The 13,772-nt window shown below is 38.2% G+C and overlaps 1 protein-coding gene across 1 annotated transcript in view; it reads right to left on the reverse strand.

Moving 5' to 3' along the window:
- Positions 1 to 246: 246 nt before the first annotated feature.
- LOC309558690 (dynein axonemal heavy chain 7-like) overlaps positions 247 to 13,772 on the reverse strand; it is a gene marked incomplete at both ends in the record, with an annotated part of 107,477 nt that continues 93,951 nt past the window's right edge. Inside the window, 5 exons of the mRNA XM_082261748.1 lie at positions 247 to 324; positions 889 to 1,068; positions 4,630 to 4,807; positions 9,873 to 9,992; positions 12,691 to 12,816. Coding sequence (XP_082117874.1) covers positions 247 to 324; positions 889 to 1,068; positions 4,630 to 4,807; positions 9,873 to 9,992; positions 12,691 to 12,816 — 682 coding nt within the window. The remainder of the gene's footprint in view (positions 325 to 888; positions 1,069 to 4,629; positions 4,808 to 9,872; positions 9,993 to 12,690; positions 12,817 to 13,772) is intronic.

Here is a 13,772-nt window from a genome sequence, read left to right on the forward strand (position 1 = left end):
GCAGGGAGGATTACAGAGGACAGGCTGCTTGTATTCCTATTGAAGAGACAAGAACTCACTGCTCAAGGTGGTGTAATTGCCTGATGACTCACACCGGTGCATGCCCCGGCTCGCCTCCGTGAAAACTTGATAAAGGAAAAGGAATTGGCAGCACTCCAGGTTGAGTCAAAATCCAGATTTATTGACTGGACATCCAAATATGACAATCGTGACAAGGTAGACGCATTTCACACACTGACTGTGTGCTTAATCATTACCATAATCATATTGCTTGTATTCCTGCCAAACTGTGCACAAATGAGTTGTGCTGCTTTGCTGATTTAACTAAAATGTTAAGTTTAGTTTTTGTTATCTGGGTTTTACAATCACTTTATGTGCCAACTATTTCACACAAACACCATGCAGATAGTGCCTAGAATTAAATCCAAGAGCCCAGTGCTGCCACAGGCTAACTAGTCTGTGACTTAATCTAATGAGCAGAATTACTTCAAAGTTCTATGGGCTCATTTTAAATATTCCTTTAGTTTATAACAATTATTTTTGTAGTATCTATTTATTTTTTTTTATAGTTGTCCCAGCAAATAATTTACATAAAAAAATGAATAAACAAGACAAAAATGTTACTAGCTTGACAGAATGTTGTCAACGTCTTTTTGCTTCTACTTCAAAAAACATGGACACATTTTTGCTTATGAAAATGTTTTATAATAATTCATTATATACCTATAATATTCTACACATGAATGGTTTGTTTTTAAGGAGTTTGCAAAACTATAAAATGCCTTTTGCTATTTCATTTGCTAAAAGCACGAATTTAGTGCTTTAACTTTTATATAAAAGCTGATTTTTCTCAAGCTGATAGAAATACACTGAATTGTATTTACTTACCCATTCAGAATAGAGCTTTGTTTCTACTCTTGGCACAAGACTCACGGCTTTAATCATCACATCATAAACATTGAGCAGCACAGTTTCATAATCATTAAAGTCAGGTTCAAATTTAATTGAAACATTGTCTAGAATGAGCCTCATTATAAAACCTGGGTGTTCATAAGCACGAACTGAATCCTAGAAAAACAACAATATTGCAAGTTATTCACTTATTTGTTTTTATTTATGATGCATCGAATATTCTGTAAATTTTTCTCTGATGCACAGAAACATTTTATGAAATTAATTTGTTTATATTTACTGCATGGCATGTGTCTAAGGTCATTCATACTGTAATTAATTTGCTTTAGTACAAAGATGGCCATCTTAATGGAAAGGAAATAATTAGTAAAATACTCATGCACATAAGCAATTTGAGATTATTTATCAATAAATTAACAGGCAACAGAATTGACTACAAGATAATGCTGTCATGTCATATTTGCTAGAACTGTATTAGGATTGCTAAATGTATGGATGCGTTATAATGAAGTCTGAAACCATTCACTGCCCATTAACAGAGGTTAACACATTTATTAAGGTAGTGAAAAGTGCAATTATTGCTTTATTACTGATGAGAAAAAAAATGACCATAAATGCAGATGGTGGGGCTGATTTACTAATGGAGCTGAACATCTTCACTCAATAAATTGTGTGACTATTCACTTCAATTAATCAATCATGTGTAAAGAAAATTCCTGTTCACATTGAATACCCAGTCATGTACAGAAGGAAATGCGTAAATAGGAATTTGCTTTTCATATGACTGGATAATTTAAGTGAAAATGTTCACACAATTTAATGTGTGAATATTCTTAACTCCCTTAGTAAATCTTACTATTTGTTTTAGCTTTCTGTGTATCAGTACTGCCTGGAATGTAGGAAGGGAATAGATCTCCAAAACACCTTGTGCACAAGAATAAAAATGAATGCAAATAAAAAAGAATTAGTCAGAATACTCAACTGTGTTGCTAAGCTGTCCATATAGGGATCTAAATTCGGCCAGTTCAGCAGGGACCAGCTGAATTTCGATCTATGTGTGGCCACCGTGATTGAACAGAAGTCAATTTACCAAGTGATTTCTGTTCAACCTCCCTGTCGGATTTTCAACACTTGATAAGCGCTGCAGGCTATAGAATGCAGTGCCAATCAGTGTATTCTGACAGCAGGGAAGTGTTCCTGCAGTTATAATACTCAACATACTCAACTGTGTTGCTAAGCTGTCCATATAGGGAACTAAATTCTGCCAGTTCAGCAGTAACCAGCTGAATTTCAATCATGTGTGACCACCGTGATTGAACAGAAGTCAATTTACCAAGTGACTTCTGTTCAAGTGACTTCTGTTCAACCTCCCTGTAGGATTTTCAACACTCGATAAGCGCTGCAGACTATAGACTGCAGTGCCGATCAGTGTATTCTGACAGCAGGGAAGTGTCCCTGCAGTCATAATACTCAACTGTGTTGCTAAGCTGCCCATATAGGGATCTAAATTCGGCCAGTTCAGCAGGGACCGGCTAAATTTCGATCCATGTGTGGCCACCGTGATTGAACAGAAGTCAATTTACCAATTTATTTCTGTTCAACCTCCCTGTGGGACTTTCAACACTCGATAAGCGCTGCAGGCTATAGAATGCAGTGCCGATCAGTGTATTCTGACAGCAGGGAAGTGTTCCTGCAGTCATAATACTCAACTGTGCTGCTAAGCTGTCCATATAGGGAACTAAATTCTGCCAGTTCAGTAGTAATCAGCTGAATTTCAATCCATGTGTGACCACTGTGATTGAACAGAAGTCAATTTACCAAGTGACTTCTGTTCAACCTCCCTGTCGGATTTTCAACACTCAATAAGCGCTGCAGGCTATAGACTGCAGTGCTGATCAGTGTATTCTGACAGCAGGGAAGTGTCCCTCCTGTCATAATACTCAACTGTGTTGCTAAGCTGTCCATATAGGGATCTAAATTCGGCCAGTTCAGCAGGGACCGGCTGAATTTTTATCAATGTGTTGCCACTGTGATTGAACAGAAGTCAATTTACCAAGTGACTTCTGTTTAACCCCCCTGTCGGATTTTCAACACTCGATAAGCGATGCAGTGCTGATCAGTGTATTCTGACAGCAGGGAAGTGTCCCTGCTGTTAGAAATCAAAAACGCAGTGGAGAGGATTCCCCCATCCACACATCTGATCGACACAAATCGAGTCAGTTTTTTTTTTTTGTTCAACCTGCTAGTTTGACTGAAAAAAAAGAAACAGACTCACCTATGGGCTGTCAAGTGAAATAACAATGCACATAAGTCCACATAAAAGACACTTACATTTAAAATTGCATCTTACGCTCTTACATTTATACTATATTATACATATATATTAAAGTTTTAAAATCAATGTGCATGAGAGGGCAAACTTACAATAAAAACAGGCACGTCCATTTACTTTCATTATAGTATGTTAGGCCGGCCATAAACAGATTAAAGTTTGGTCGGTTTAATAGGATTCGGATGAAGTTCCCTCCGTCTATGGGCAGGCTATTTATACTAAAGTTAATCCATTGATTGACTTGTGTACAACCAGTCTGTCGTGTTTTTTCATGCAATCACTGCTGGTGGCCAGGGCCGCTGATAGGGGGGGACCACCAGCCCGCTTGTAGGGGGCCCCGAGCACACAGGGGGGCCCACACAGAGAGGGGGATTAGTGATGGACAACAAATACAGAAATCTTCCTCCAGCACCTTAATCTGATCTGCCCCTCTCCCTGCTATCAGCTTTTTTCTGTTGAGAAAGAGACAGTTGTCCCTTGCTAATCCCCCTCCCTTGTGTGCCCCCCCCCCCCTCCCAGCACTTATCTCTGCTCAGGAATTTATTTGTAAATTGTAACTTTGTTTCTCTCTCTCTCTGTCTCTCTGATCACTCAGCTCCAACTGCCCAGCCTGTATATTTTTCTCATCTCATCTTCTTTTTTATTTAACATAGTTTTTTTTTTTAGATTTAGCAGGAATTATGCGAGTTATGTTATATTTGTGTCTGATAACAGTGATTTTGTTGTAATTTTAGCTAAATATATCTTTAATATTTTCTTGGGGGGGGCCCTGCCAGGTAGTCTGTACGGGGCCCCGCGATTTCTAACAGCAGCCTGCTGGTGGCTGCTGACAGTGATCGTTGTATTCTAACGGCTGGGAAACCTCTCGCTGTCAGAATAAAACAGCAGGCAGCAGTAGGGATTCCCTCATTAACACGGACTCAAGGTTGTCTGGAGAAAAGTGGAAAACCTCCTTTTTTTGTCCTTCTGCTAATGATTAACCAGGATCTCCATCCCAGAACCAACAAAGAACTGCTGTGTTAACTGTGGCACCAAGCAGTATTGAGGTTTTCCTACTCATATCTGCTTGCTTTTCATTGGCCACCATCAGAAATCTCTTGCTTTTGATAAATTTGGAAGGTTTAACTGTGCCTGAATGACATTATTCATACTGGATACCACGTTTCCAAAGCAGGGCTGTGTCACTCAAAGAAAACCAAGCATTGTTGCTGGGCAGTTAGAACTGCTTGGCAATGCTGGTGAAACAGCTGATGGATGGGGAGATCAGTAGCTGGGCCAAGTGGCACATTTAAATGTTTTTTTTTTTACTGTCTGGAAACAGAAAGCCTCATTATTACAATTTAAAAGCTAATGTATTACATAAAGTGTGTCTTCATTCTACTCACTGGTGGCTGTATTATCAAATCGGTATAATCCTGCATAGATTCTAAAGCAAGACTTTGCAGCTGCTTCGTCATTAATGTAGCAGCACAATTGAAAAAAGATTCCAGTCTCTTGCTGTTACTGGGAATTTGCTTTTTCTTGTTTCCTTGGTAATAGATGTTTTGAATTTCTGCAATCCATCTGTAAAACAACACATTTTAATATTAACACATTGCATTCAGAATAAGAAAAATACAGCCCTAGACTGCAAACACCATTAGAGTTCATCTCATTATGCAATGGTGCCTTATTAACCACTTCTGGACCGGATTTCCCCCCTTAAAGACCAGTTTATTTTCTTGCAATTCGGCACCGTGTTTCTTTAATGGACGATTGCGCGTCCGTGCGACACTGTACCCAAATAAAACCAAATGTCCTTTTTTCCCCACAAATAGAGCTTTCTTTTGGTGGTATTTGATCACCTCTGCAATTTTTATTGTTTGCACTATAAACAAAAAAAAAAAACAATATTTTTAACTTCATGCTTTATAACATTCCCAAAAAAAAAATTAAAAATCAAATTTTTTCATCATTTTAGGCGAATTTGTATTCTGCTACATATTTTTGGCAATAAGCATATTTTGATTAGTTTGCGCATAAGTTATCGCGTCTACAAACTAGGGGAAAGATTTATGTAATTTTTATTTTTTTACTATTAATGGCGGTGATCAGCGATTTTTAGCGGGACTGCGACATTGGGGCGGAAAGATTGGACCCCTAACTGACATTTTTGACACTTTTCGGAGGACCAGTGACATTACTAGAGTAATCAGTGCTAAAAATATCCACTGTTACTGTAATAATGACACTGGCAGGGAAGGGGTTAACCCAGGGCGATCCAAGGGTTAAATGTGAGGTGGTGTTTTCTAACTGTGGTGGGGATGAGCTTGTGAAATCAACACAGAGACCTGTGTTCCTAAATAGTCATAGTCATAGTGTTGATAGCTGAGAGAACAGCAGTCTGCTATGTTTACAACAGCAGACCGCTGTTCTCTCTTCACGGGTAGCGATCACAGGTTCTCAGGCGGCAATCACGGCTGCAAGGCCCTGTGGACCAGCTACCCCACTGGCAAGTGGGCGCGCGCCCCCCCAGGATCGCTCCCGCGAACCACCGTGCAGGTACGGCGATTCGCGGGAACCCATCGACCTGCCACTGTATAACTGCGGCGGCTGGTCGGCAAGTGGTTAAAAAAGAATCTCAGATGTCGTTTATATCCAGGTACAATGGATGCTTATAGAAAAATCCAGGTATAGATATTTTTACACAGTTACATTTGCATGTAACTATGCATATACCATATCTGTGGGATCCCTCTTAAGCTGGAAATCGCTGTAGCGGACATTTCTACTACAGTGATCACCACTAGTTTCCGGGCACCATACGAAGTGGCTGCTCAGCTGCATAGTGAACACAGGAGGTTGCCCGCTCAGGAAAGGAGTCTCAATGAACGCAAAGCATTCTCAAATTCGAAGAATCATAGACTGCTTCAGAATTAAAGTAGAATTATAGGCAAAACTTTTTTTTTTTTTTGCATTTTGGATAGAGCAAGGAAGGGTTAGAACCCCTGTTATATTTTTTCTTTCACCATCTGTGTCCCATTGGGGAGATTTCCCTTCACTTCCTGTCCCATAGTCAAACAGGAAGTGAGAGGAAATCCTAGCAAATTAAGGGAATTCCTTGGGGAGCTCCGGGTCACCAGAACTAGTGTCCCCATTGGTCTTACTTTTCTAGGGACAACCCAAAATTTAGTATGTTCTTTTACTTTCACTTTGAATGATAATGGGAAACAGGACAAATTGAGAGGGGTGAAACTCTTTAACGGGGGCACAGACAGCAGTAAAACCTGACAGGGGTTCTAATCCCTCTCCACTATATCTAAAAATAATAATAAGTATTTACATTTTTTATAAGCAGCACAGTTATTTACATTATTTACATGGTATCTGAAATGTTTATATTTATTGATTTTGTAACTATGTAATAATTGGATTTCTGTACTCAACACAAAATCCTTTAAAGAGGAAGTAAAGCTTCCTCTGTAACTTGTACCTATAGGTAAGTCTGTGATAAGGCTGTAAATATCTCCTAAACATGCACCATTCAGGAGATTTTTACTTTGCATGCAGCCAGTGACATGACTGGCGCATGCGCTCTGAACGGAAAGGCTGCCCGTGCCATTCCTTCAGAGCCCTGTGCCGTGAACGGTGGCTCCCGGAAGGAAGACAGGTTATACATGGATGCCGTGTGAGCGATGAGCAGGCGGCGCTGCGGGGGCTTTGTTGTAAGGGAAGTATTTCATAATGAGCTAGTATGCGATGAATACTAGCTCATTATGCCTTGGTCTTTTAGGTTTTTTTTTTTTTTTTTTGAGGGAGGTTTACAACCTCTTTAATGAGAGATACACGATTCGGAGACAATTGGGTTGCACTGACAAAAAATATAGGGTATCCCGCGCTACCTTATAGATAATAATATATGGCTTGTCTTGTGATGGGTGGCTGCATACAACCTAATTGTGTTCCCACAATGTGAATCAAATAATGAGAGTGTGTGTTGTTGCGCCTAATGTCCTTAGTAGTGTCAGTAAAAGAATTGTGTTTTAAAGTGCAAACAAAGTCCAAAAGTCTAAAAGTCTTCCTTAGTGTCCTTAGTAAATAGTAAGTGGGTCATATATAAAACATTGATATCATAAAATCAAACACTCGTTCCTAGGTAAACTAATACAGTAATTTAAATGTAAAACACAAATATGTACTGAAAAAAAAATAATAAAATCCCAACTGAATGGCGTGATCGCAAAATCCCAACATTGCAATATAATCTCCTAAACAAAAAAATCTTTAAAAATGCAACCCGTATATGCAATATACGAATCCCTAATATTACCAAAAACAAGTGCAACCAAAGTCTGAAACTTTCCTCCTTAGTGTCCTTTATAAATAATACTGGTGAAATAACAAATATAAATCATATTGGTGAATACACAAATATAAATCCGATATCATAAGTTCAAACCCTGGTTCATAGGTATGCTCTAAAACAGTGCAAATAAATGTGAAAAAATGCAAAATCACATCGCAGTGTAACCGTGTTTTTTCCTCCATATAAAGATTCATGCAAAAAAAAAGGGGGCCCTCGTGGTGTAGTAATTTCAAAGTAGGTATTTATTTTTTAAAGTAGTAACCTAAATGTTTTTTTGCATAAATCTTTATATGGCAGAAAAAAACGTGGTTCTAACGGGCCACACACCCCACTAAAGAAAGAGTATCTTAATATACAGTGGAACAAACAAGGAGGAGGATGCAAGAGGAGCCCACTGTGCATACCCTAACATATAGGGGGAAGGCAAAATTTTACCTAGTAAAAGAGGTCAAACATAGGGGTAGGCGCATTAATTGAGAGGTAGCACCAGCACTTTTCTGATTACGGATTATTATGGACTCACTTATGAAATGTATATACATGTTGCACTCTTAAGGACTTTTTCAGTTTATGCGATTACACTGCCATATTGTGATTTTGCATTTTTTCACATTACACATTGTGTTTCACATTTATTTGCACTGTTTTAGAGCATACCTAGGAACCAGGGTTTGAATTTATATCGCTTTATTTTTGTGTATTTGCTAATATTATTTATAAAGGACACCAAGAAGGAAAGTTTCAGACTTGGTGACACTTGTTTTTGGTAATAACGTGGTTTCACCTAAAAATTACAAACATGTTGAATTTTTTAAATATTTTCTTGTTTATGCAATTATATTGCGATATTGTGATTTTGCGATCACGCTGTTCAGTTGCGATTTTTCTTTCCGCACATATTGGTGTTTCACATTTCTAATCACTGTATTAGAGTTTACCTAGGAACCAGTGTTTGATTTTAAGATATTGATGTTTTATTTATGACCCACTTTTTACCAAGGACACAAAGGAGGAAGACTTTGGGACTTTGTTTGCACCTTTCAACGCAATTCTTTTACTGACACTACTAAGGGCATTAGGTGCAACAACACACACTCTCATTAATTGGGTTGCACTGCCACCAACAGGAGGATTCAGGCACTGCAATGCAAATAAAACAGTGATGAGACTGGTGTAGCCTCTCCCACTCCAAGCATGTTTTAGTTTTGTAACAAGCAGTAGAAAAAGCAAGCATATATACACAGAGGGGTGTGACCTGTGTTCTTCACAAAATTCCTCCCCCACCCCCCCCCCCCCCACCCCCAAAAAAATAAATAAATAGTGAGTGCAAAAATCCTTTTTTTCTCATTCAGTGCGCGACACAGGGTTCAGAGACAATTGGGGTGTCCAAAAGCAGTCCAAGTGGGGCTGAGCAACACAGCCGACAAAGAGCTAACAGGCCCAACTATAATAACCAAAAACAAACTCAATATTGAACCCTACAGACTAAGACTGGGATGCCATTAAAGTTCATGTGCGTGAAGAGGCAGGCATCCCAATACTTTTGACAATATAATGTAGTTTGATGATTAACACAGCAGTCTTAGGGACTTTTTCTACATTAAGGTAGGGAGTCAAATGGTTTGTCATTTACCCATGTAAGAAAAAATATATAAAAAAATAACAGTGAATAACCTTTTATTTTTAGTCCTCAAAGTGTTCAAAAGATTTACTTAGTGATGCAAAGAGAATTGTGCACAGGCAACCAATCAGTATTTATCTTACAGTTTAAGCTTTTGTATATTCGTTAGCATTTTCCTTTTGAATAAATCTGCTATTGAGCCTAAAGCTAAAATCAGCCTGATTCATAGCATATACAGCATAAGTATACTGTATATATAAGTATAGCCAAAAGAACTTTGTTTTAGTTTTGGATAGAGTAGGAATGCATAAAATCCCCTGTCAATTCTTTTTTTTCTTCCTTTGTCCCATTGGGGGGGGGGGGGGATTCTGCTTTACTTCTGGTCCCAGTGGTGCAACAGGAACTGAGAAAACAGTCTCTACAAAGTGAGTGGAATTCCCCTCTTGGAAGGGAAGATGTGCATTCATTGGAGGAAAATATTTTCTGACAAAAGTCACAAATACAAATAGAGGGGGACTCTACCGAACAAAAGCACAAACATCAATAAAAAACCCCACAGAGGTTCTAATCCTTTCCTCATATTCTTTCCCACTCTATCCAAAAAAAAAGTTTTATACATACATTTTGATTTAACCAATAACAAGTTTTGCCGTCTCACTTACTTTTTAAGTAGAATGTCTTTGGCAGCATCAATGTTTCTCATCACAAGGTTTTGGAAAATTGAAAGCTCCATTGACTCTTGCCGACTGTGGAATTCATCAGTATCAATAAGTCGCAATTGCCTTTAGGAAAAAATAAAAAACAGGAACTTTAAAAGCTGATGATGTGCAAGTATAGTCAAAGTAATCATTTTTCAATCTCTGCTTGCATGAACGAAAACAATGTCAGTATATCATCTCCTAATAGTCAGTCATACTGGCAAAGATATTTTAACCACTTAAGCCCTGGAAGATTTTACCCCCTTCCTGACCAGGCCCTATTTTGCGATTCGGCACTGCGTGACTTTAACGGACAATTGCGTGGTCGTGCAACGGTGTACCTAAACGAATTTGACGTCCTTTTTTTCCCACAAACAGAGCTTTCTTTTGGTGGTATTTGATCACCTGTGCGATTTTTTGATCATGTGCTATAAACAAAAAAGAGCGACAATTTTGCAAAAATAACAATATTTTTCACATTTTTTTATATGAAAAAAATGTAAAAATCTAAATTTTTTAACATTTTTGGCCAATTTGTTTTCTGCTACATATGTTTGGTAAAAAAAATTGCAATAAGCGTATTTTGATTGGTTTGCGCAAAAGTTATTGCGTTTACTAACTAAGGGAAAGATTTTTGTCATTTTTGTTGTTTTTTTTTTAACGAGTAATGGCGGCGATCTACGATTTTTTTTGCGGGACTGCGACATTGCGGCGGACAGATCGGACCCTTGACTGACATTTTTTACACTTTTGGGGGTACCAGTGACATTACTACAGTAATCAGTGCTATACATATGCACTGTTACTGTAAAAAATGACACTGGCAGGGAAGGGGTTAACTTTATTGGAGAAGGAGGGGTTAAGTGTGTCCCTAGGGGCGTGCTTCTAACTGTGAAGGGATGTGGCTGTTTGTGTAACTACAGAGATATACGATCCTACATAGCAGGACCGTATGATCTCTGCACTTACACAGGGGAGAATGACAGGCGGCTTTGTTTACATTAGGACCGGGGGTGTCCGTTAACGAGTGGCGGCGTGAGCGCGCCTCCGGCGGTGCGCGCTCGCCCCCTATTGGCTCGCAGGCAAATGACGAACCCATACGTCACTTTGCCTGCACGGGGCTGACCGCCGCAAGTACATATACGTCGGCAAGCGGTTAACAACTAGAGTATACAGCAAGCTGAGATAAGGGGCACATATAATCAGAATTGCATTGATATTAGGTTAACAGGTGTTATGCTGCTAAACCTTATCCCGTGAGAAGGTCAAAGTTCTTACTATTTCTAACACTTGCTGTAATATTTTAGGTAAATTATTATTATTATCATCATTATTATACAGGATTTATATACCCCCGACAGTTTATGCAGTGCTTTACAACTTGAGGGTAGACAGTACAACTACAATACACTCTAAAACAGTAGGAATCAGAGAGCCCTGCTCATTAGAGCTTACAATCTAAAGATAAGTTAATAAGAGTAACTTTACGTCTTGTGCAAAACATCTTTATTTCAACAGAAAGATTCAAATTTTCTCATATAAACAATTCAGATGACTTCAATGTTTTTCACTGACATGGAACAAGGAGAGAGTTAACGCAGTATTGAACCCAAAAATGTAATATACTGTATTGCAGCTTATCAATCCCTAAATGTGGTGGCTGCATTGGTTTACTTTTTTAGCCTTTTTTACTTTATTTTCAAAAAGTCAATAACACACCTCCTGCTATAGGGTGTCTTGACTCTAGATGGAGGAGCAATGAAGTCACCTTTGGACAGCAGCATTGTCAATTTGGGGAAAGGGTAGGGTTAAGATGTAGTGCAACAACATACTGTGTATATAAAGATTAAGTTGTACTTGACTGACAAAGTAAAGCTGAACTCCTGCTAACACTTCTGAAACAGTTTTCTTTCCTTTTGGGATAAATGTTTTAAACTAATTAGGACATTTCCAACCATTTTAAAACCCCTGTCTGTGTTAATTAGTTTGTCTCAACCCTCCAACTGTCACTTTTGCTGGACAGCTTGCTCTAGTAAAGAGAGGTAAAAAATTTATGACTTTCAGCCTGGATTAACAAGTGAATAAAAAGGAAAAAAGGTTTAAAAGAGAAACCTAATACAGACTGCACAACGAATTGATAAGCTGCAATAAAGTATATTTTTGTTTTGGGGTTTATTACTACATTAAGAAATTTCAGAAATATTAAAGACAGACACAGCTAGAAAACCAACATTTTTAGAAGGAGGGCAGCAATGGCAGGATCCCCTCTTCACTATATACAGTATATCCTCTCTATAGCTGAATGAAACTGAGCAAGCACATTTGCAGCTGGGGGTAAGTGAAGTGACTCCATACTAACTGAAGCTGGGCTGTCAGCCACTCATTTCTCTATATGTTGGGGATTGCAGTGTAAAAACATGTGATAATTTGGCCTGGTGCATGACACTGGATGCCATCCAGAAGAGGGAACATGCCTGTGTACAGTAAAAGGCAGTATTTGAGAAGCAATAGGACAATGCTGCAAACTCTAGTGAATCAAGTCCTCAGAAAGGAAATGTATGTGAAAATACATACACCTCAGTCTACTGTGCTTGAGCATGTTTGCATTTTTTTTCCCAAATCAAATGGATCCATTAATAATTACCATACCCTTTATAACTACCAAACTCATCAATTTAACTAAACTAAAATGCATTGTGTAAGATAGGTGTATATGCAATAAACACAGAATTTCACCTGTTACTTAGGGTAGAAAATCTTACAAACATATACTCGTACGTACCCAAATGATGAATGCCATAAATCTAAAACAGCTGCCATTGTTGGGTTTACAGCATTCAGATTCTCCTTTATGAAGTTGTAATTGGCCAGAAATGACTTTTTCCAAGGTTTTGGCACTACTTCCAATCTAAGATTAAGAAAAGAAAAACATTAAAATAATGCAGCTTTATATAACTTCCTACTTATGCTTACACATATATATTCGACACAACGCCAGTTTAACCATGTTCCCAAACCTAACCCCTTCTTTTATTAATACTGTCATCCATGAAAAATATGGCAAATACACTCAGGTTTTTTTTTACTAAAGCAGTAGCGGCAAAGCAGTAGCGGAAAATGTATGTTCACTCTGCAAAGTGGATGTTAGAAAAGTGAAGCTGTGTTAACTTTCAATACCCAAACTTGTGTAACTTGTGCAAGTAACATTTTTTGTAAATAAATGATAGATTAAATATATTGAACATGGCTTTGGATTTTTTTGTTGCTTTTTGTAAAACAATTTAACTGGAATGGGTCTCATAGACCATAGTTACATACAAGTAATACAGTAACAAAATATATGACCAAATGGTAAGAAATAAAAGTCAGCATGTCATGCAGAAGGTCCGCTATACAGTTATATCTTGTATGATGCTTAAAAATAAAGCCTATCGATGCATGCAGATAATTGTGAGATAGGAAAACTGTCTGGCAATATACATAAAAAAAGTCAAAACTATAAACCATTGCAACTGGTCTGCCATTTTCAACCAAAGCCATGGAAGGAAAGGGGAGAGGAGATGGCCTCACCTTATTTACTAAGCTTAATGCACTTTCACTTTGCTAATTTAACATTTTCTATTCCTTTAATAAAGTAGGTGCCTAATGTAGGTCTATCTTTCTGGTTCTGCCTTCTACTATCTTCTATTTCACTTACCGGAAACAAGTATGCAGCCATTAAAGTCTAAAAAAAAAAAAATCTTAAGACCTGTTCTATATGTCTGTTCCTTATGAGTAATTCAACAAACAGTGAAGCCAGGAAAAATATGCACCTTAAAAAAAGTCAGGAATGGCAGTTCCCATACTTCTGCCCTCATAAGGTAC

This window comes from Pelophylax lessonae (genome assembly GCF_965119305.1).
Source record: "Pelophylax lessonae genome assembly, chromosome: 6".
NCBI classification, from domain to species: Eukaryota; Metazoa; Chordata; class Amphibia; order Anura; family Ranidae; genus Pelophylax; species Pelophylax lessonae.